Source organism: Ranitomeya imitator, chromosome 8 (genome assembly GCF_032444005.1).
Source record: "Ranitomeya imitator isolate aRanImi1 chromosome 8, aRanImi1.pri, whole genome shotgun sequence".
NCBI lineage: Eukaryota > Metazoa > Chordata > Amphibia > Anura > Dendrobatidae > Ranitomeya > Ranitomeya imitator.
Genome location: NC_091289.1, coordinates 38,954,291 through 38,975,662, shown reverse-complemented (window position 1 = coordinate 38,975,662; position 21,372 = coordinate 38,954,291). Strand labels below are relative to the sequence as shown.

General features: G+C 39.9%; 1 protein-coding gene across 2 annotated transcripts in view; it reads right to left on the bottom strand.

Annotated features, from left to right (window-relative positions):
- Positions 1 to 21,372, bottom strand: part of SLC6A11 (solute carrier family 6 member 11) — a 172,555-nt gene that overhangs the window by 10,871 nt on the left and 140,312 nt on the right. For both annotated transcript variants that reach the window (XM_069736762.1, XM_069736761.1), the window contains exons 8-13: positions 19,539 to 19,642; positions 13,999 to 14,123; positions 5,772 to 5,884; positions 3,972 to 4,109; positions 1,563 to 1,665; positions 96 to 196 (exon numbers count right to left, since the gene is read on the bottom strand). In XM_069736762.1, the coding sequence (XP_069592863.1) occupies positions 96 to 196; positions 1,563 to 1,665; positions 3,972 to 4,109; positions 5,772 to 5,884; positions 13,999 to 14,123; positions 19,539 to 19,642 (684 nt within the window). The remainder of the gene's footprint in view (positions 1 to 95; positions 197 to 1,562; positions 1,666 to 3,971; positions 4,110 to 5,771; positions 5,885 to 13,998; positions 14,124 to 19,538; positions 19,643 to 21,372) is intronic.

Genomic DNA, 21,372 nt, shown 5'->3' with positions numbered 1-21,372 from the left:
TACTGACAATTAGATCGTAAATTGTCATCAACAATTAACACTAGATACGAATGCTTAGTCAATACTATAAAAAAAAAAACTATACTAAAACTTACAGCACAAATTCCAGGGGTGAAAACCATCCAACACCATTTAATTAAGAAGAATGGACGGTGCCCAATCATGTCTTCAATATTGTCGTAAAACCGATTGCTTCCTAAAGACACGAATGGTAATATTAAGGCAAAATATCAGCCTCCCATTATCAACACTGCCTGAAGAACAACATGGTTAAAAGACCGGCTTCAATGCGCATCAATACTACTTAGCACAAGATGTCTAATCTGTCAAAGTTCAATTTTCAAAAGCATATGCTCGTTAGACTAGTGTTTCCCAAATTGCAGTAATCGGGGCCCCCAGCAGATCTTGTTTTCAGAATTTCCTTAGTTTTGCGCAGGTGTGTGTTTCAAGTCCACAGAATGTCAATTTCTCTTGGGGGTATGCTGAGTTTTCCTTGTGGAATGTCCCCATAGACTTGTGTTAAGTGCGGAAATTCCACAGGTAAAAAACGCACATGCGGAAAAGCATAAAAAACGCATGTAATCCTCACCTAAGTGAACGAAAGTTTTGTCAAAGCAAAAAAACAGAAAGTATTTTTTAAAAAAGCAGCTTTATTCAAACCATGACACTTCCAAAAGTCAAATCGCGATAAAATTGCATGTTAAAATATTCACACAAAAACACCGTGAAAAAAAACGCAAAGTAACATAACTTAAGCAATAGGTGCAGAAAACGAACAAGGTGCAGAACGTAGGTTAGCTTCTTAAAGAGAATCTTTCAACAAATTTTAAGTTTTGAACTGGACACAAGATAATGATGGCTGCTGAACTGAATCAAACTTTTTAAAGGGAACCTGTCACCTGAATTTGGCGGGACAGGTTTGCGGTCATATGGGCGGGGTTTTCGGGTGTTTGATTCACCCTTTCCTTACCCGCTGGCTGCATGCTGGCCGCAATATTGGGTTGAAGTTCATTCTCTGTCCTCCGTAGTACACGCCTGCGCAAGGCAATCTTGCCTTGCGCAGGCGTGTACCTTGGAGGACACTGCATGAACTTCAACCCAATATTGCGGCCAGCATGCAGCCAGCGGGTAAGGAAAGGGTGAATCAAACACCCGAAAACCCCGCCCATATGACCGCAAACCTGTCCCGCCAAATTCAGGTGACAGGTTCCCTTTAACTTAATTTCTCCGTTGCGGCGATAGTAAAAATCAAAGTATTTGGCTCGTAATGTGTTAAATTTTGTTAAGCCGAAGTGGGTGTTATCAAATAACTGACATAAGGAGAAGTAGGCACGCCCAATGAAAACACCCACTTCGATGTAAGAAAAGTTAACTCGTTAGGTGCCAAATACTTTGATTTCTGATATCTCCGCAACAGAGAGGCGAAACGTAAACAAAAAAAAAAGATTCCGCTGCAGCCGCTATTCCATCATGTGTCCGCTACAACATGGTAAAAAAAAAAATCTTTATTTGATCCACACGTACTAGATTGTATTCTTTAAAATGAATGCTAAAGAACTTACCGTAAATCCAACCTATGCAGATACATTCAAACACGGCAACGAACAGAAGACACATTCCACTGGCAGCGTACGAGTCAAAGAGCTGAAAGACGTACATTCCACCCTAGGAGACAAAAAGAAAGTTAGAACTATTAATGGATTATATTTTTACGAATATAGCTAAAACAATTACTCCACTTTGATTTATAAAACAGTTAATCACAATAATAAAATATCCCGCAGGGCCCTAAGGGCTGCAGCCTCCCAATAATAATGTTTAAAATTGGCAAAGGACAACTATTACTATTGCAATGATCTCAATCAAGCTCGGGAATAAGCCTTACGATATGTGCAGATGACCGTATGTTTTCTAATCTGAGAAAATCAGGTCAGTTATGCAAATCACACTCGGAACAAACTCTGATCAGAATATCAGCATAGTGTGATCCAATTCTCTCGGATGAGGAGAAGATGGAGAACAAAAATTTGTCCATCATCTCCATTGCGTCAGTTTGGGGAAATCAGACTGCACTCGGATGTCATCTGAGTGCGGTTCGATGGTTTCTACAGGCTCACTGACTTATATGGCCAAGTGCCATCTAAATATTGCATAAAACTCGTGCATACTATGATTTTTTTTCCCCAGAATGGCTCTATCAGGGGAAAAAATAGGACACGTGCACGACCCCATGGAATAACATTGGTCCGGGCATGATCTGATGTTTTGTAGGCTCACACTCTGACCGAGAAACCAGTTGTCTGCATGAGTCCTTACCCCAATCAGATAGGATTCAGTCTTCTGTCAGATCTTACAGTATCAAGGGTGTATTCATTATATATTTAGGGTTCTGTTCCAACTTCCTAAATGTGTGGTAATTGATTACTGCATAGTTAGAGATGGCTTGAACTCCTCAGAATTGCAGAAGTCCATACATGGGTATTTTACAATTTGTTTTACGTAAAGCCATCTGGTCCTTTGCACCTTTCATTTTTGCCCTTCCCCATTGTGCGGATCTTCTTCAGTCTGCTTTATTTCAGATCGACTAGACCTTTGGCTTCCTTGCGTTTCATACCATCATGGTGCATGTTCATGATGTACGTCGCCTGAGCCATGGCACGAAAGGATATCAGAGACCTAATTCGCCGGAGGATGCCACCCAGATTTAAAGTGAATCTGTCAGCAGGATTTTGCTCAGTAAACTACAGACACTGTCAGGTTATCGCTGTTATACTGATTAAAATGATAACTTGGTTGATGAAATCTGTCTTGTGGTTGTTGTTTAATCTGTATTTGTAGTTTCCAGTTAAAGAGATTCTCGAGCTTTGGACGGGGCTGGGGAAGGGGCTATAGGCGGGACTGTGTGCAGCCTGTGGGAGGGGCTTTATGTGGCGCTCTGATTAGATATTCATCTGTATGGGCTTATGACAGGTCAGTAATCATTCAGTGGTCTGCCCCCTATTTTACATAATGCATATAATATTATGGGGTTAGAAAAAAAATGCATTCAGAAAAACGGCGCCTGCACAGTTGGATGTATCACTTTACGTATATAATATTGTCAGGTAAAAAAAAGTAAAGTAATCAAAGTGGTGCCGGCGGCGCATGCGCAGTAGCATCTATTGTGTTGCAATAGATGTTACTGTGCAAGCGCCTCCACCATTTTGCTGCAGACATTTTTTTCTTCAGTAAAATGGCGACGGCGGTGCATGTGCAGTAGCATCTATCGGAACGCGATAGTCTCCATTTTAATGAACTTAATTTTTTTTTTACCTGACAATATTATATGCATAATGCGATACATGCTACTGTGCAGGCATCGCCGCCATTTTGCTGAATTTATTTATTTTTTTCTAACCCCACAATATTAATTGCATGGTTTAAAATAGGGGGCCGGTCGGATTTCATCACCCAGATATAATTTTAGTCAGTATAATGGCACCAACCTGACACTGTCTGTAGTTTACTGAGCACAGTCCAGCTGACAGGTTTACTTTAAGCAGCTCGAAGAAGATCTGAGCGATGGAGTAAGGCAGAAAGAGGAGGTGGTGCAGAGGACTTAACTGGGAGTTGCAGGGCTCTGAAAAGATCTCCGAGCATAATAAGGAACATTCTGAAAGAATAAGGCTGCCATCACACTAGCAGTATTTGGTCAGTATTTTACATCAGTATTTGTAAGCCAAAACCAGGAGTGGAACAATCAGAGGAAAAGTATAATAGAAACATATGCACCACTTCTGTATTTATCACCCACTCCTGGTTCTGGCTTACAAATACTGATGTAAAATATGGACCAAATACTGAACGTGTGACGGCAGCCTTACTGTGATGTAGCTCAAATCTGTCTGATAAATGTTCAGGATTTCCCGGATTCAAACCTCCGACATATGCGCTCATCGCTAGTAATTTCCGTTAACCATAGATAATCTTACCTCAGTTAGCATGATGAGTCCAATAAAATAGGATGCAATTGAAAGTGCTAAGATTAATAATTCTCTGCGGTATCCTCTACGGAAAATCTTGGGATACATGTCCACCACTGCAGTGACCAAGCTTTCCACGCACACAAACTGCAAGCGTAAGATGACATTTGATAAATAACATTCTAAAGTAATAAAGGGGTTGTCCGCTATTAGGACTGCCCCTTCTCGTTCCCCAAGATTACCCACATTAAAATAAAAACACTTATGCTCACCTCCCATACCGTCCCAAAAATGTTGGCACCTGCATTGCTGGGGCTCACGTGAGGTTGTAACTTCACGTGACCCCAGTGTCCAATGAGCACTGGTGTGGCTGTCTCCTCCTTTGAATGTATAAGTAATCAATAGGAAGTGAGAGTCGTGGCGGGCCATTCATTTCCTCTTGATTACTTATACATTTAAAGGCGGAGACAGCGACACCAGCGTTTATTGTGCACAGGGCTTAATGTAGCGCAACAACCTCAAGTGAGTCCCAGTAGAGCAAGTGGAAGCACCGCTGGGACGCCACCGGCACAGGAGATGAGCGTAAGTGTTTTTATTTTAATGTGGGCAAACGATCAGCGAAGGGGTTGTCCTAGTATTGGACAACCTCAAGAATTGTATACAAAAATTACATATTTTAAATTAGGATTTTATTATCAAGCAATCTTTTTATAACATTTTGTGATTTTTTTTATGTCAGTATCCATATTTCAATACAAGTATTTAATCAATCCTTTTTAACTTTACTATTAATATTTGTCCCTAGATCAGACAGCATAGATTGATACTTCCTATCCTCTGTCTGTCACTTGACAGCTTTGCTGTATAGATTGGGACAGGTTGATCTAAGGCAGGGGTGTCAAACTGCATACCTCGAGGGCTGCAAACAGGTCATGTTTTCAGGATTTCCTTGTACTGCACAGGTGATAAATTAATCACCAACTCATTATTTGTGTAGGTGATTAAATTATCACCTGTGCAGTACAAGGAAATCCTGAAAACATGACCTGTTTGCAGCCCTCGAGGAATGCAGTTTGACACCCCTGATCTAAGGTACAATAAAGCAAGATGGTTAAAAAAAAGCTAAGAAAAAATAACAACCATATAAATTATCTGTAACAAACTTACATTTAATTATTGAGGAACTTTTGATTACTTCTAACTCTTAATTTTTGATTAAATCTATGTATGCTTTTTTGTATTTTTTTTTATGATTTGATGATTTTTTTATGTACACAAAAATGTACATTTATAATAAGCTGTGTCATTTTTGATGATGCATTAACTTATAAAAAATTATCTTTGGTGTCTGTGGCTATAAGCATTAATGATTCACTTGTCATTTACTTTTTTAGTTTTGATTTAAAAAAAAAAGTAAAGTCATACAATTGGGTAGTCTGTTTATCTAAGTATGTAAAAGTAGCTTAAAAAATATATAAATACAAATCTAAAAAAAAAACTAGTAAGGGTATATGTAAAAATATAATATGCTCTCCTGTGTTACCAATGGTTATTAAAAGTGAAAAATATCTTTTAGACAGTTCCAGCAAAGCTTCCTTTAAAAAAAAAAAATGCTTGCACCGAGTGAGTTGTTTGTTCAGGAATCACTTTAGACGAGAAATGGCTCATAAGTGGAGAAAGGAGACAGAACATATACCGTATCTGTGACAAGGTATATTACAAACCTTTATGTAAAGGTTGTCGTAATTAGTGTCCATTTAATTATCATACATTTAAACCACATCAGAAGGAGTTTTTATGTTTTTTTACCTGACTGTCAAGTCCAAGGAATATAAGCATCATGAAAAACAAGGCTGCCCACAGCGGGGCCAAAGGCATCATGGTGACAGCTTTTGGGTATGCGATGAAAGCCAGACCAGGACCTAAAAAAATACAACAGTGCTTGATAGTAAAAACAGTAAATTAGCAAAATGCACTGAACCCATAATTACCTGTTTAACCAAGCAGGAGGCCTTTATGTTGTGCTCTGCTTAGATATTCATCTTCATGGCTTATGATAGGTCACTGATCCTTCACTGTTTACATACTATTTACATACTGCATAAAAATGTGTGGAAATTTTTTTTTTACATTCATCACGCAGGCATCGGCGGCGACGCATGTGATGTAGCATGATACAATGGATAGTATGCACATATTAATTTATGACTTAGGGTGGTTTCACACTTGCGTTTTTGTCTGCAGCGTTTTTTTTCAAAAAAACGCATGCGTTTTTTTTCCCTATCTTTAACATTGAAAACGCATGCGTTTTTTTGTGTACGCGTTTGGTCGCGTTTTTTGACGCATGCGTTTTTTTACTGCATGCGTTCATTTTCTGAAATGCTACTTGTAGTATTTTTAGAAGCGTTTTTTGGACCAAAAAAAACCGCATGCGTTTTCATGCGTTTTTTTGGGGTCAAAAAAAACATTGGAGTCAATGGGGACGCATGCGTTTTTTGGTGCATGCGTTTTTTGGGGTAAAAAACGCTTGCGTTTTTTTATTAAAAAACCAGAAAACACACTGATATGCCACCCCCCAACATAAAGGTGATAAAGGGAACCTAACCCTACCCCTAACCCTACCCCTAACCCTAAAACTACCCCTAACCCTAACCCTAAGGGATCCTAACCCTAACCCTACCCCTAATCCCTTTATGGTTAGGGTTAGGGGTAGGGTTAGAGTTAGGGGTAGGGTTAGGGTTAGGATCCCTTAGGGTTAGGGTTAGGGGTAGGGTTAGGGTTAGGGGTAGGGTTAGGGTTAGGATCCCTTAGGGTTAGGGTTAGGGGTAGGGTTAGGGTTAGGGGTAGGGTTAGGGTTAGGATCCCTTAGGGTTAGGGTTAGGGGTAGGGTTAGGGGTAGCGTTAGGGTTAGGGTTAGGATCCCTTAGGGTTAGGGTTAGGGGTAGGGTTAGGGTTAGGATCCCTTAGGGTTAGGGGTAGGGTTAGGGGTAGGATCCCTTAGGGTTAGGGTTAGGGGTAGGGTTAGGGTTAGGATCCCTTAGGGTTAGGGGTAGGGTTAGGGGTAGGATCCCTTTAGGGTTAGGGTTATGATCCCTACTCCTACCCCTAACCCTAACCCTAACTGTTTCTGTTTATAGTGGGTTTTTTACTTTTTTTTGATGATTGGCAGCTGTCACACATTTCTCAGCATGCATTTAAAAAACGCAAACGCATGTAAAAACGCATGTAAACGCGTCAAAACGCCGCATTTTTTTCACCACATGCAAAAACGCATGCGTCAAAAAAACGCAGCGTTTACACGCGTTTACATGCGTTTTTTCACCATGCGTTTTTTTGCGTTTTTTACCGCAAAAACGCACCCCAAAAAACGCCAATGTGAAACCAGCCTTAGTCATATACTATTGTGGGGAGAGAAAAACATTTTCCTAATCAAACTGGTGTCGACAGTTGCACCTGCGCAGTAGCATCCATCACGTTCCCATAGATGCTACTGGGCGAGCACCACCGCCACTATTTTGAAAGAGAAAAAAAATGGCTCCATCAAGATGGCGCTGGCATATTGTCCATTGTATCATCCTGCAGCCTAAGTGATGAATGTTATCTTTTTCCCGCATATTATTCTGTGCAGTATGTAAAATAGTGGGCAGGTTACTGAAAGATCATTGACCTGTCAATAAGTCATACAGATGCATATGTAAGCAGAGTGGCACATGAAGCCCCGCCCAAAGCTCCGCCCACAGGTCCGCCCCAGAGCACGAGAATCTCATGCACTGAAAACTACAAATAGAGATTATAAATCAGCCACAAGATGGATTTCATCAACCAAGGTATCATTGTAATCAGTGTAACGGCACCAATCTGACAGTGTCTGTAGTTTACTGAGCACAATACTGCTAGCAGGTTCCCTTTAAGTTATATCTGTATATGAATGCCTGTACATTTGACATTTAGACCAACTGACCTTTGTTATTGATCAGTATTAAGGAGCTGATCTAGCAATTCATCTGCATTGCCTTCAAGATATTCAAACTCTACTAGTGCTTCTCAAAATGCCTGGTGGGCATCACCAGTTGACCGTCAGATAGGATAGGTTATTAATTTGATTAAGTCTTTTTTACGAAACACATTTTCAGTGGTTTAGTAATTGAAGGGTAAAGTTTACATTCACGCTTGGTAAAACAAATGCCTGAGGTTGCTCAATGTTTCCTCTATCACAGATACGGATTTCAATACTGTAAATTGCATGTAAAGTTGATAGGCCCTTCTATAGGCCGATCACCAAAATTGTGCACTCACCAATGCAGCACGGGAGGAGTGTATGGGCACTGAAGCTGGCCAAATCCACTGATCTGGCAAGCGTCAGAGCACAGCTTAGACGCCTTACTGGAAAAAGATTGTAAATTTTATGCTTGCTCCTTACCTAGGAGAACAGCCACTGCGGATAGACTGAGGAGGTGGTCAGTAACCTAGACAATGAGCAGTACACAATAGAAATCCTACTGTTCTTAAGAATAAAGAGGAAATTTAATAGCAAGCTGCTTGTTTTTACAAGTACTTTGTAATTTTTCCCATTAAAGAATTTGAGAATAACCTTAAAGTAAGTATACAGCATCTAGACTTGTTCGCCTTAAGTGCTGGAAGCCACACGGCGGTAATCAGTTGAACACCATAATGGCTGCTTTCTGCAAGAGGTTAACTCCGATAAGGCTGTATCCATCCCAATAAATAACTAAATGAATTATACTGGGACTATACTGTTGGAAGAGGCGCTGCGTTGATATTCCCTGACTCCCAATATTCTTTTCTATGGGGGACATTATTGGCCTCCAGTCCTTCTGCATTTCGAGAATTCACTATATTCACAATGATAAAATCATTCCTAAGAGATGTCATATATATTCTACATATAGAGAATTCATACCACGGATAAGACCTGAATGGTTGAAACGCGTCGGTTTGGACCACCAAGGACCCCGTTTTAACGATGTATGTAGCCCAACATTAGTTGTAAAATACGTCTCCAATAAATTTGATGTTTTAATTCCATGAAAATCCACGCTGGAGACTTTTCTCTTTTCAATATTTGCTATGGACAACGTCTCTGATCAGGGCGGCTCCGTGCGTCACCGAATATTGGATTTCTTCTGAGACTGGTGAGCTGACTTTTTTTCCCATTTTTTTACCCTATCCTCAACGTATATCATATTCTACATATGTAGCAATCAACACATCCCCTTTAACCACTTCTAAAATTAAAACGCTTTTAGATAAAGTCATAACTTTTTTATGAGATTTTTAAAAATCCCATGAAATAAATATCTTGATTTTTGCCCAAGGCTAAGACAAGATTTTACAGTAAGAATTCCAGGGTGAATGTTCTAAATAAAGATATGGGAATTTTAGGTCAGCAAATTAATTTGATTTTCAACCAGAACAAACTGGGTAATTGCATGGCAAAGCGGTCCTACTTGTTGATAAATTAATTGTGCTTCTTTTTGGGTCAAGGAAAACTGGTAATCACTCAAAAAATAGACAGGGTCAGATTTTCTGACCAACTTTTTCTTTTTCCTAATTTCAAACCATACTAAGATGTCAGACTACAAAGTGTCCTGATATTGCTTTTACAAAAGGGCTGTAAATGAGTGAAGAAGCTGTGGACACCCACCTTGATGATCTTATTGTAATGTTGCGTTGTGCTATTTTCAATGTTGTTTTATCTATTTTGTGGCCTGTAGCGCTTAGCAAACCAGTGAAAAGGGTTAACTCTTCGGTCCAGCCAATGTGGAGAAGTTCCTATTAGGCAGGAAGAGTACTGAAGGGAGAAGAACCTATGGCCTAATGTTCGCAGACCTGCATTGGAAAGGATGGTTGTGTGCAAAGAAGGGAGAACATACTCGGATATCATGTTCTGAAGAAAACAAAGATTGAGTGGCAGAAGGATTCCTTTTCTCGGGCAAGTAGGGCCTAGAGCAAATGTTATCTATACCATATAAAAAGTAGAAATGTAAACAATCCTCAAGGTCGTAGAGGAGAAGATGGCCAGGCTGGAGCTCAAATTTTCCTATGGGGAATTGAAGATGTTGTGGCACACCAAGGAGCATGTGTTCTTCACAAAAAGAAAAGTAAAGAAAAGTTTATTACTGGACTCCCTCATTAATTTTTTTCGTTGAGTCCTGGCCTGCCATGTCAAGTGGCATCATGCAGTCTGCAGTGGCATAACGTTAAGGTAGTAGCGCGCACACCCAGCCAGGATCCTCCTTTGTCTGTGGCATGATTGGGTGTGGATGCGACCCTCTTCCACAGCCGCCCATTATAGGGCTCTAAAAAATTGTATGTATGCATTAGAGATGAGCAGATAGCTGTGTGTATCGCAGAGTCCAGGTCCTTAGCCTAGAATCATAGACAAGAACTAAGCAAATTTCCTTAAACTCTGGAATCTCAGGCTCAGCTTGTGCAATCTGCTCATCGGTAATCAGCATCTATAGATCAAAAATGCGTTCAAAATGAGCATTCAAGTACTCTGACTCTGGCTGTTATAGGCGGGTGTACTTGTCAATTGGAGCTTCCCTTCAACTGTTAAGAGGTTTTCACGTATCCGGTATCTATGCCAGATACTCACAATACCTGTTTGGTGCTCATTGAAATCAGTGTAATTTATAGATGTTTTGAGCACACTAGACCTTTTTGTAGCCATTATTAGGGGCCGATTCATAATTAACATATTTTTAAGTCACTTTTCTTTTTTGACTTGTGGTTTTGACTTACTTTTTGCAGAAATTTTTTTAAAATTGTGCATGCCATTCAAGAATTTTGCCCAAAGCCTAAAAAAAGCCTAAAATTATATTTTTTACTGTCTTTAACCTTTTTTGTTACCTTTTAGCGCAAAAAGTCAACCATTTAGCAAAATATCTCCGTTAATGACATTTTTTTATTTCGTACACATAAAATCACTCCTAATGGAGATGGGGATTGGAGTACAGTTGTGATAAATTTTATGACTTTTTAACCTTCAATTAGTCACTAGGGATGAGCGAACATGCTCGGTGATACTCGAATATCTGGGTGCTCGGATCTGCTCGGCACTTGACGAGCATTAGCTGGTGTTCGATTTCAAACTCGAATACCAGCCCCGCAATTTTGGCACCTGTTACACAGCCAATAAGCATGTGGTGATTTTGGCACATCACTTTAATGCCATAGCCATCTTGGTAGCGGAATTACTGGGATTTGCTGGCCAACTGACATCATCAGGGGTTATAAAAGAACAGGTGCCACCGGAATCGGCAATTCCACAGCTTTGTGACCGCTGTATCTGGAAGGAGAGAGTGCTTGCCCAGGTGTGTGTGTACATTAGAAAAGGAACACTTGTTTTGAAGGCTGCAGGAGCTGATGGCTGGAACATGAGTCACTTTCCTCAAAATGGAGGTGCAAAATTGCAGGTATGCGGTGGGTGTGATCCAAGAAGGAAGGGAGCAGGGTGAACCCTTCTTGAGAAATGAATGGGCCTGAGAAAGGCTACTTGAGGTGGATCCAGACAGGGATACCACCCCCAAGAGATCATATTTTTCTTGGGGTTCCCCACCTCCTATATTGCAGCGGGCGATGATGCAGGTGACACAAGGTGCTGTCTCCCATTTCTACATGTTGGGAGTTCAGGAAATACCAGAAGTCGGATCACTTAAAGCCAAGGCCCTGGGAATTGGGCTCCGGGAAACAGATGGAGGCAGGTAGGAGAAGAAAAAGCGGACATCTGAAGATGATCACTGTATTACCCTCCTTATAATTTTTTTCCTGGCTTTGCACTTTCTGCAAAGTGTTTATGAGTGTAGGAATACATCAACTACACTTTCAAAATATTTATGTTCATAATTTCTGGATTCAATTAGTTATTCATACAATTTATTGTTATATTACGGTGCTATCAGATTTTTTTTCTAGATTCAATTAGTCATCCATACAGTTTAACGTGCTTTGTGTAAAATTATGGTAGGTAAAAATTTTGCAAAACCTCTCAGCCTGTTACAGTTTACAAAGTATTTTTGTTCCAAAAATTGACCATCGTCATACGTACTGTAGAGCCTGCTTTATTTGAAATTTTGTTTGTTTGAATTAAACCCCAAAATTGTCCTGCTACAGGTGTAGAAATTTGATTGCTCAAATATTAACTATTGTCATGTATACTGTTGAAATTGGTTTGTGTAAAATTTTGCTGGCTTGAAATGAAAACAAAAATTGTCCTGCTAGAGGTGTAAAAATGTCATCCAGCCGCCACTATTTCACCAGATGTGGCGTCCGCGCCTTGTACCAACACGTGTCCAAGAACAGCACCTATGCCCTTACAAACTATTAGTCACGTGGGGTCCATTGAACCCTAAGCAAGTTTGCTTGCATCATATTTCCGCAGGTATGGAAGGAAAGTAACTGTTCATTTTGGTAGCTTCCTAGCTTGAGCGTCCCTCCCTCCTCCTGCATTAAACAAACACAACAGTGACAGCCTATGGTATTATATAGAAATTTTCAATTGACTCAACGTTTATATATAAAAAAAGGAATAGATACCATAGAACCACTGTGGTGTTCAAAAGGATAAGTGGAACCCACTTAAAGGACAAAAACTAATCCTAAGATCAAGAACTATCAAAGCAGAGAATATATAATAAAAAGGTATATTTTTATTTAATTATATATTAAGTAAAGACAATAGAAAAGCATACAGTAAATGTGCACGTATCAAGATATACATGAAATGAAATTTAAAAAAAGAAAGAATGTTTGTATATAAAAAAGACCAATTTCGCATATGGCGGATAAGGTATATTTACTAAAATAGATAAAAATATTTTAGAATATTACCCCTAACAATTATAAGCACCATAAATAAGAAAAATAACAGTGTATATATATAATAACTCCAATACACAAATAAGAATAAAATGGGTCACACACGTTGGCTAAAAAATCAGTGTAGAAATTAAATTATTATATATTTATATATTAAGAACATCCACATAAAGAATTTTTCTAACTCACAAGGTATCTACAAGCCAAAAAGTATATGTGTATATGTGTATATACATACGCATATGAAACTAAGTGATCAGTGTGACAAAATAAACGTGTTCAGCTACAGACACTATGAACCAAAGAGAGCACAAAGGATAAAGTGCATGTGTGTTAGAATAAGCAAGGTGCTAAATGGTATGCATTATAAAGTGACATGTGCATGATGCTCAGAAATAATTAGAAAGGGGATTATACCTTTACATATCGCCAGGTCCAGATACTGCGCAGATACCCAGTGCATATAGCACCTTGCTTATTCTGCTTTCCTTTATGTCTATGGCATCACATGAGGAAAAACTGACTAATTACAAAATCACTAATTGAGAGATATTTATGCAAAAAAACTGGCTTAAATGTATTGATATATTGGATGCTTAGTTTTTACTCTGGCTACTAAGAATTCTCTAAATTGTTTAATTTTGCTTCTGTTATCGACAAACCCTTTAAAAGTAATCTGCATATTTTTTTTTATTTAATATGAGGGCAGTGTAATGTAGAGGCAGAGAGCCTGATTCCAGGCATGTGTCACTAAGTAGATTGTGTGTTCAAATTTCAATATGATCAGGGTTTTATCATCAGCAGATTATCAATGTTGGACTAGGTCTCAGTGCAATCCAGTCCTGCTAATTTTTGTGACCCCGCCTCCACTCGTGATTGGCAGCTCTCTGACAGCGTACAGTGTACCCATTAAGCTGCCAATCAGAGGAGTGGGCGGGGTTACATGCAGATCAGTATTGTGTCTACCGTTGCATCTGCAGCAGAGAAAAACACTGATTCTATCAAAACTACCCAAGCAGCCCAGTAAGTGATATTGCTTGAATATATCATGCTCCTGTATCATGCATCTCTCAGATACCATAGCAAAAACCTGCAGACAGATCTCCGTTCCTTGGGCCAAGTTTTACCCCCAAATACAATACACAGTAATTTGCTAAATACACAAAGGTAAATTTGAGAAATCAGTTGTACATACCTGATTCTGCAACTTCTGCAATTGGAACCCCTTGTTCGTAAGCCATAAAACCAAGCACAGAAAATATAGCAAAACCGGCCACAAAGCTGGTGCCGCTGTTCAAACAGCAAAGCATGATACAGTCCCTGCAAAGACAAGCAGAGGTTATGCAATCAGTTTATATGCAGTAACATTTCGCTAGATTTAATTACGCTTCTAACATTTATCCAATGACGGTTCATCGCTGCAGACAATTGACCATGAAAGCGAACAGCTGTGACCAACCAGTGAACAATATTGCTGAGCATTCCACTCAACTGACTTTTTAGGATCAAATATCATCAGGTTTGAAAACAGATGTGCAGTATTGAAATCTTTGGACACAAAAAAGTGATGGTAGGGACCAATGTCGGAGCCGATGTGTGACCAAAATGCAGCAATGATATGGCATGACACAATGCAGACATCATGGCAAGCCTGTGAACCTGTCACCAAGTTTGGCCGATAAGAGATACGGCCATAACCTTTCAGGGCTGATATACAGCATTTTATATAATAGCATTTTAATAATATAATTTTATACTGCTGTATATCTGCCCCCAACCTGACCTGTAAGAGAAGAAAAATAACTTTAATTATACTCACCTGCGGGGCGGTCCGGTCCGATGGGCGTCGCTGGTCTTGATCCAGCGCCTCCAATCTTCTTACGATCCCCGTCCTCCTTCTTGTTTCATGTGGATGACACATCCTTTCATCATCCACACAGTCTCCTCGGCACAGTTTTCCAGTGCAGACGTACTTCTCTGCCCTGTCGAGAGCAGAGCAAAGTACTGCAGTGCGCATGCGCAGGGGCTCTTTGACCTTCCCTGGAACCTTCGCACTGCAGTCCTTTGCTCTGCCCTCAACAGGTACTCCTGCGCATGAGTGCGGTGCCAAGGAGATGTGTCATTCAAACAAAACAAGCAGGAGGGCCGCAAGAAGAAGGGAGGCGCCTGACCAAGAAGAGCAACACCCATCGGACTGGACTGCACCGCAGGTGGGTATAATAAAAGTAATTTTTCTTCTCTTGCAGGTTGAGTTGGGGGGTAGATATACAGGAAAGGTGATAGTCATATCGGCCAAACTTGGTGACAGGTTCTTTTTAAATGGACTTTATTTTTGTCTGATGATTTCCATGTGGCTCTCCGGGTATCGTGTGGCCATTATTAGCCTATTATTCATGTTTTATAATCCCACTTAAAAATGACACATATATTGAGTTGGATGATTGGAACGTGGTCTTAGACACCTGATGGCAAGCCCTCTATTGGCCAGAGCAGTGACTTTTTTTTAATTAAGAAATAGATAAATTGAAACTTGACAGAAGAAGACCAAGATTGGAATGCAAAGCTTGGACTGGCCAGTGGTTCTCCCAAACCGATCATGACAGCTTCATATATTTCATGTCTCTATCCTGCTCTCACTGGTTTATTGGTTGGAATAGTTCAGTAAATTGATTTATATCCCATGCAATGTTATGAAAAATAATTATATTCACCAGACATCTACATTTCTGATTTGATTCTCATGAATGCTGCAAAATGGTGGCAGTGAGTTGCCATTTTGCTGGACTTTTTTGATGACCAGTGAAAGGGGTTAAAATAAAAAAGGATTGCTCTAATCTGTCCTAGGCTTTACCCTTACCTACCGTGCCACCATGGCTCCCTACCCAGTCTGTCTTTGGATCTTCCAAATAAGTCTCCTATGATCATGTGAGGCAGGACGCAAGTCATCGATGTTATGATGACTTGTATTATGTGACAGCGTGATGTATAGCATGTAATTGACATGTGTCGCACCCCACGAGACCATGTTTGGGGCCGGAAGATTCGAAGACCAGATGGTGCAATTGGAGAACTTGGTGAGGAGCTGAGGAGTAGGTCTCAGACAAGAGAGTATTATTATTTTTAAGCATAAATGTATTTTCAGGTTACTAACAATTTTCAAAGAATTTGTGGAAATTCAACGAACTTTAAATTTGACACAGAGGACATAATAGTGAGAAAATCTCCCATCTTTATTTATGTTAAAGTTGTACAAGGACACTTTTTTTAAAAAGAGGGAAGTCATCCTTATAAAAGAGAAAAATAACCCATACCAGTGGAATCCCTCCCTTTCCTTTGCTGTAGTGCTGCCTCTCCGACAGTCTCTACCAGACCGGAAGTGCTGACCAGCAACTTGACCACTGAAGTCACTGATTAGCTTCAGGGTTAGATGATTGATAGTCGGAACATCACTGCTTCCTGTCTGGTGGAGACCATTTGAGTGACAGCGTTGGAACAGGGTAATGGTTTCCAGTTGTTAGCGTGGAATTGTTTTTTTTATAAGGATGTCCTCCCAATGTAAAATAAAAAAACAAAACAAAAAACAGGAAAACATTTTATATAAAGTAAGATAAAGAAATAAATACCACTGGTGATTTTATTACCATTATGGAGGTTTTCTCATTAACAAAGTACATGTTAACCAATATATCTTGGATTAGTAATAAGTTCCACAATTGATTTCTTTTTAAAAAACATATTCCTGTGCCGAGATAATCTTATATATGTGCCCCTGCTATGTTTTGTGTTATTTGCTATGTCTGCCGCCGCTGCTGCTCATGGTTGCGCATACAGAGCTTCAGATTAGGGTAGGAAACATATGTGATAATATTGGTGACATAGGAGCAACTCTCAGCTGCTAGTTTTTGTGAGGGAACACATTCACTGCCTGTTTGTTTTATCATAGGAGTGATTGTCTCTGCTGTATCACTAGACCTGTGATCTCATCATAGATCAGGTGACATAAGAGCTCACTAGTCAGAGCTTATGTCCTTCCCTTCATTAAAGTCAATGAACCAAACAATGAGAATAGAATAGATAATAATGAGTTATCCTTATGGATAGGATTATTTGCTTGTGTAACTTAAGGGCCCCATACACATTAGATGGCTCTCAACCGAATAATATTCTCATTTGGTTTACACTCCTGTGTTTTCTATGAGAGAGCTGCTGGCTGGTGATTTACCTCCTGGAGAACAATACGATTAGCACTCCCAAATCGGACATGCCTGATTGACATCTCTCCTGACCATCAGTTCGCCGGCACCCCCATACACATTAGGATCTCAGCCAAACCCGTCAATATCGGCGTGTTGGGCCCACAGTGGTCTAACGAGCATGGGGTTCTTTAGGGCTTAAAATTTCTAACATTTCTATTAAAAAGTATTACGACAAAAAATATAGTAATATAGTCCATTCAATCGGACAGATAAAAACATTATATCAGTGGTAAGCCCCTGGAAATATCTGTATGATGCATGTACTGACCACTGGTCTCCTGACCTGAACTTGACAAGCCCATATATTCGTATGAGACTGTCAAGTTCAGGTCAGGAGACCTGCGACCAATCCGTTCATCATGGTCAGTGCAAGGAGAGTGTTCACGAGCATCCGAATTTAGTTTTAGAGACACTTGCCTCAACACAATTGGAGTTTCCCTGTATGGACATTAGACAAGTGACCACGGAGTGCAATATAAAGTCAAGTGTTTGTGGCTTGGTTTCAGCGGAAATCAACGTAAGGGAAAATTAAGTGATCTGAATGACTTCAAATGAGGCATGGTGCTAGACTAACCAACTTTATTGGGCTTCAACATGAAGTATTATTGAGAGTATATTGAGAATTCTGTGACAGGGGGGAAACATCCAGAAAAAGGGAATCATGTGGATTTAAATAACTCTCCATCCTAATGGGACAATGGGATTATTGGGAAATATCAAGAATTGTTCTAGCGAACAGGTGATGCAGAGTCAAGCAAATTGAAACCAAATGCTTCTACCAATGTGTCCGAATGCACAGCTCAGTGTAAAGATAAACAGAAAGACAAGACAAAAGAGATGAATCAATTACTTTGAGATTAATCAAATTTGCCTTGAGTTTCACAAAGTTCCTGAATTCAATTTTTTTTTATCATTCGAATTTCACAAAAAAAGGGCTGGTAAGGGGGTAAAAAAAATGCTACCTCATTAGTGATGGGCGAGTATACACGTTGCTCAGGTTTTCCTGAGCACGCTCGGGGGATCTCCGAGAATTTGTGACTGCTCGGAGATTTCGTTTTCCTTGCCGCTGGTGCATGATTTGCGACTGTTAGACAACTTGATTACATGTGGGGATTCCCTAGCAACCAGGCAACCCCCACATGTATTCAGGCTGGCTAGTAGCCGTAAATCAAGCAGCTGCATCAACAAAAACTAAATCTCCGAGCAGTCACAAATACTCGGAGATCACCTGAGTGTGCTTGGGAGAACCCGAGCAACGAGTATACTCGCTCATCACTAGTACTCATCTGCCCTGCCATAAAGCCATGCCTTGGTCATCTTCTCGGGCCACACTGAGCTATTTATGTGTCTTACTAAACCCAGCATCCTTGGTTTCTCCTGAATTGACTAGGAAATGACATCACAATGTCATCCAGTGCATGCCACATGACAAAATTATATTGTGGCCTAGATAGCAATGAAGATACTAAAGATGCCAGGTACCGTAAGATCTCAAAGAGATCAAACCAATGAGTGAACCAAATAAGACGACTTGGCCAGATAAGGAGTGCACGATGGAAAAGGGAAGGACCAAGTGATTATAACTTTTTTTTTTTTTTTACTTTTTTTACATACTGTTTGTTTATCATTATCTAGTGTCTGAGGAGATCTCAGATCATTATAATGTATACTTGAGTTACATGCAAATCGAATTTCCTTCCCAAATTTGAGTGAACAGCTAATTAAAAAATAGTGCAAAATCATTGCCTGGTCAAATAAATTCTGCTCTATTGTGTACCACGCTAATGGGAGGGTCAGAATTTGGCACAAGTAGCATGAATAGATAATCACTTCCAGTAAGGTGTCAACAGATCAGGATTGTGTTAGTGCAGTAAATGTGTGGTGGTTTACCTTGCACATTCTAGGTCTACGGATACATTTAATTAGACATTTGGACAATAGGGCTTACCCATACGTTGTGGCCCAACCAATTTTATCCCTTTATGACAGCTGTTGTTTGGTAGGAATATACTTTCAGAAGGACAATGTACCATGCCATGAGGCTCACATAGTCATGGATTGGTTCTCGGAATTTGACATCTAGTTCTCTTTACTTCCCTAACCTTCATGGTTACAAGTCCCTTATTCAATAGAACATCTGTGGGACAAGGTGGGATGATATAATGGGCTCTTGAGGGCATGTTAGTATCTCCATCTAATTTGTGGCAAAAGCAAGAAGGTACCAGGTCAACCTGGGCCAAATTCCTGCCGAGCGATTTCAACACACAAATGGACTTTCTTTCACAAATAATTGCTATGGTTCTGAAGGTCATAGGAGGTCCACTGCGCCACTAGTTTGGTGTCATTCATAAAGTAGTCATGAAATGCATAGATAAATGTATATATTGGGAGCTTTGATTTGCTAAATGTTCAAAACATTGTGAAACCAAGCGAAACCACAATTCATCAACAGCCTCTTTATATCTACAAGTCAATGTACCTGTAGCAATTATTATTGTAGTTATTGTAACTTCCCAGAGCGGTCAAACATCCCAAGCAGATGGCATAAGAGAAGAAGATTTGAGTACCTGCATCTACCCAAACCTGAGAACACAGAAAGAAACATTCAATATGTAATATGTGAAGCAGAATACTAACAAGAACATTTTTCAAAATACATTTTTTTTCTTAATTATCCACATATTTTAGAGGTTGGGTACATTTTGACCTACATACTGAACAAAAACAAGTTTGTAACTTTTGGTGAATACAATGAGACGTCCTTGTTTCCCTTGTGCTTCCACCATGTATTATTAGGATGGATAAATATAATAGATGCACAAATATAACAGGAGGACCCATGTGCCACCTGATGCCTCATATCAATGAGCACAACATACTGGCGTAACAGCTTGTGCCATGTTGTATAATACTGCACTTGTATGTTACATTTAATGCTGCATATACAGTATTATCTCCCATACTCAATAGCTACCATGTTTAGTTATACACTGCGGTATGAACCTGTTGACTCACTGACATGTTATCTCAGGCTAATATATGCAGCATTATTATCTGGCCAATATTTGGAACACCAAGAAAACATTAAAGTGTTTATCTCATCTTCGGTAACAAGGACCACTTCCACGTCTCCTGGCTTACTGATTTCCGAGGACAGCTCACTCCCGATAACTGACATTTCAGACCAGTTGCGTGCCTGAGGTACTAGTCTGAAGTGCGAACTCATCCATGCTGCAAGCAGAGGCCACTTGTAGCTCTGTTCTCCTTGCCTAGGAGATCGACCACTACTGATAGACTTCAGGGGTCGCTAGTCAACTACCTAACAAACAGTATACTATAAAATTAATTAATTTTTTCATTCTCTCCATTCCATTCTTGCACAATTGTTTGGTTTCACAAGCACTTTTCAAGTTATCCATTTATGATGATAAAAAACCACTTTAACATGACCTAAGTTTTACTTTCCACAGGTGAATGAAAGAACACTTTTCAGTTTTCCAGCTTTCAGAAATGAGTAGGGTTCAGGTTATTTAAATCCTAAAAAAAATGAGGCCATTTGGGGTTGTAATCAGTTCACACAGTCTATTTTAGTAAATCCTTGGATTCTGCATAAAATAGAATTTTTCTCTTTAGACGTCTTTTCTGTTATTCCTCTTAGACATTTGTAAGTTCATAAGTGGATGTTTCCAGTTGGGGGTGTCTCCCTACACAGTATGACAATGTCACTATATGCAGTGAATGGTAACACCCAGTTGTCAACTTAATGCATGCATTTCTCGGAGAAATAGCAGAGGAATGGCATAATTGCCATTTTTACAAGTAGTACAAGAATTTGTTAAAGTAGACAATTCAGTAGTGGTGAGTCGGTGACAGATGACGGTGCCTGTATATCAGGAGGCAGAGCTGAAGGCACTCCCTGAGGCCTGTAGAGCGACAAAGAGTAAGATGGCCAATGTACATTTAGACAGAAGATCTTTCCTAGCATCTCATGAGAAACCTATAAAAATTGCAGAGAACGTACAGGCCCTGATGGAGGCTCTCCTGTTATTGAATAAGCTTGACATAGTGAAAATAAAGCTCACATCTCAGTTGACAACGATGCAGCCTGAGTAATTCCTCATACAGGCGCAGCCATCAAGGAAGCAGCAAAGATGCCTACAGTCGAGAGTCAAGTACTAATGTTGGCCATGACCTCTGTGACATCTGTCACTCCTGATATTATACCTGCAGGAGTAAGAGATGCAGGGAGCCCAGCTGACTGTGCAAGGTTTGTGGAATAAGGGCGGTAAGCTTTGTCTGCTAATGAGCCCTCT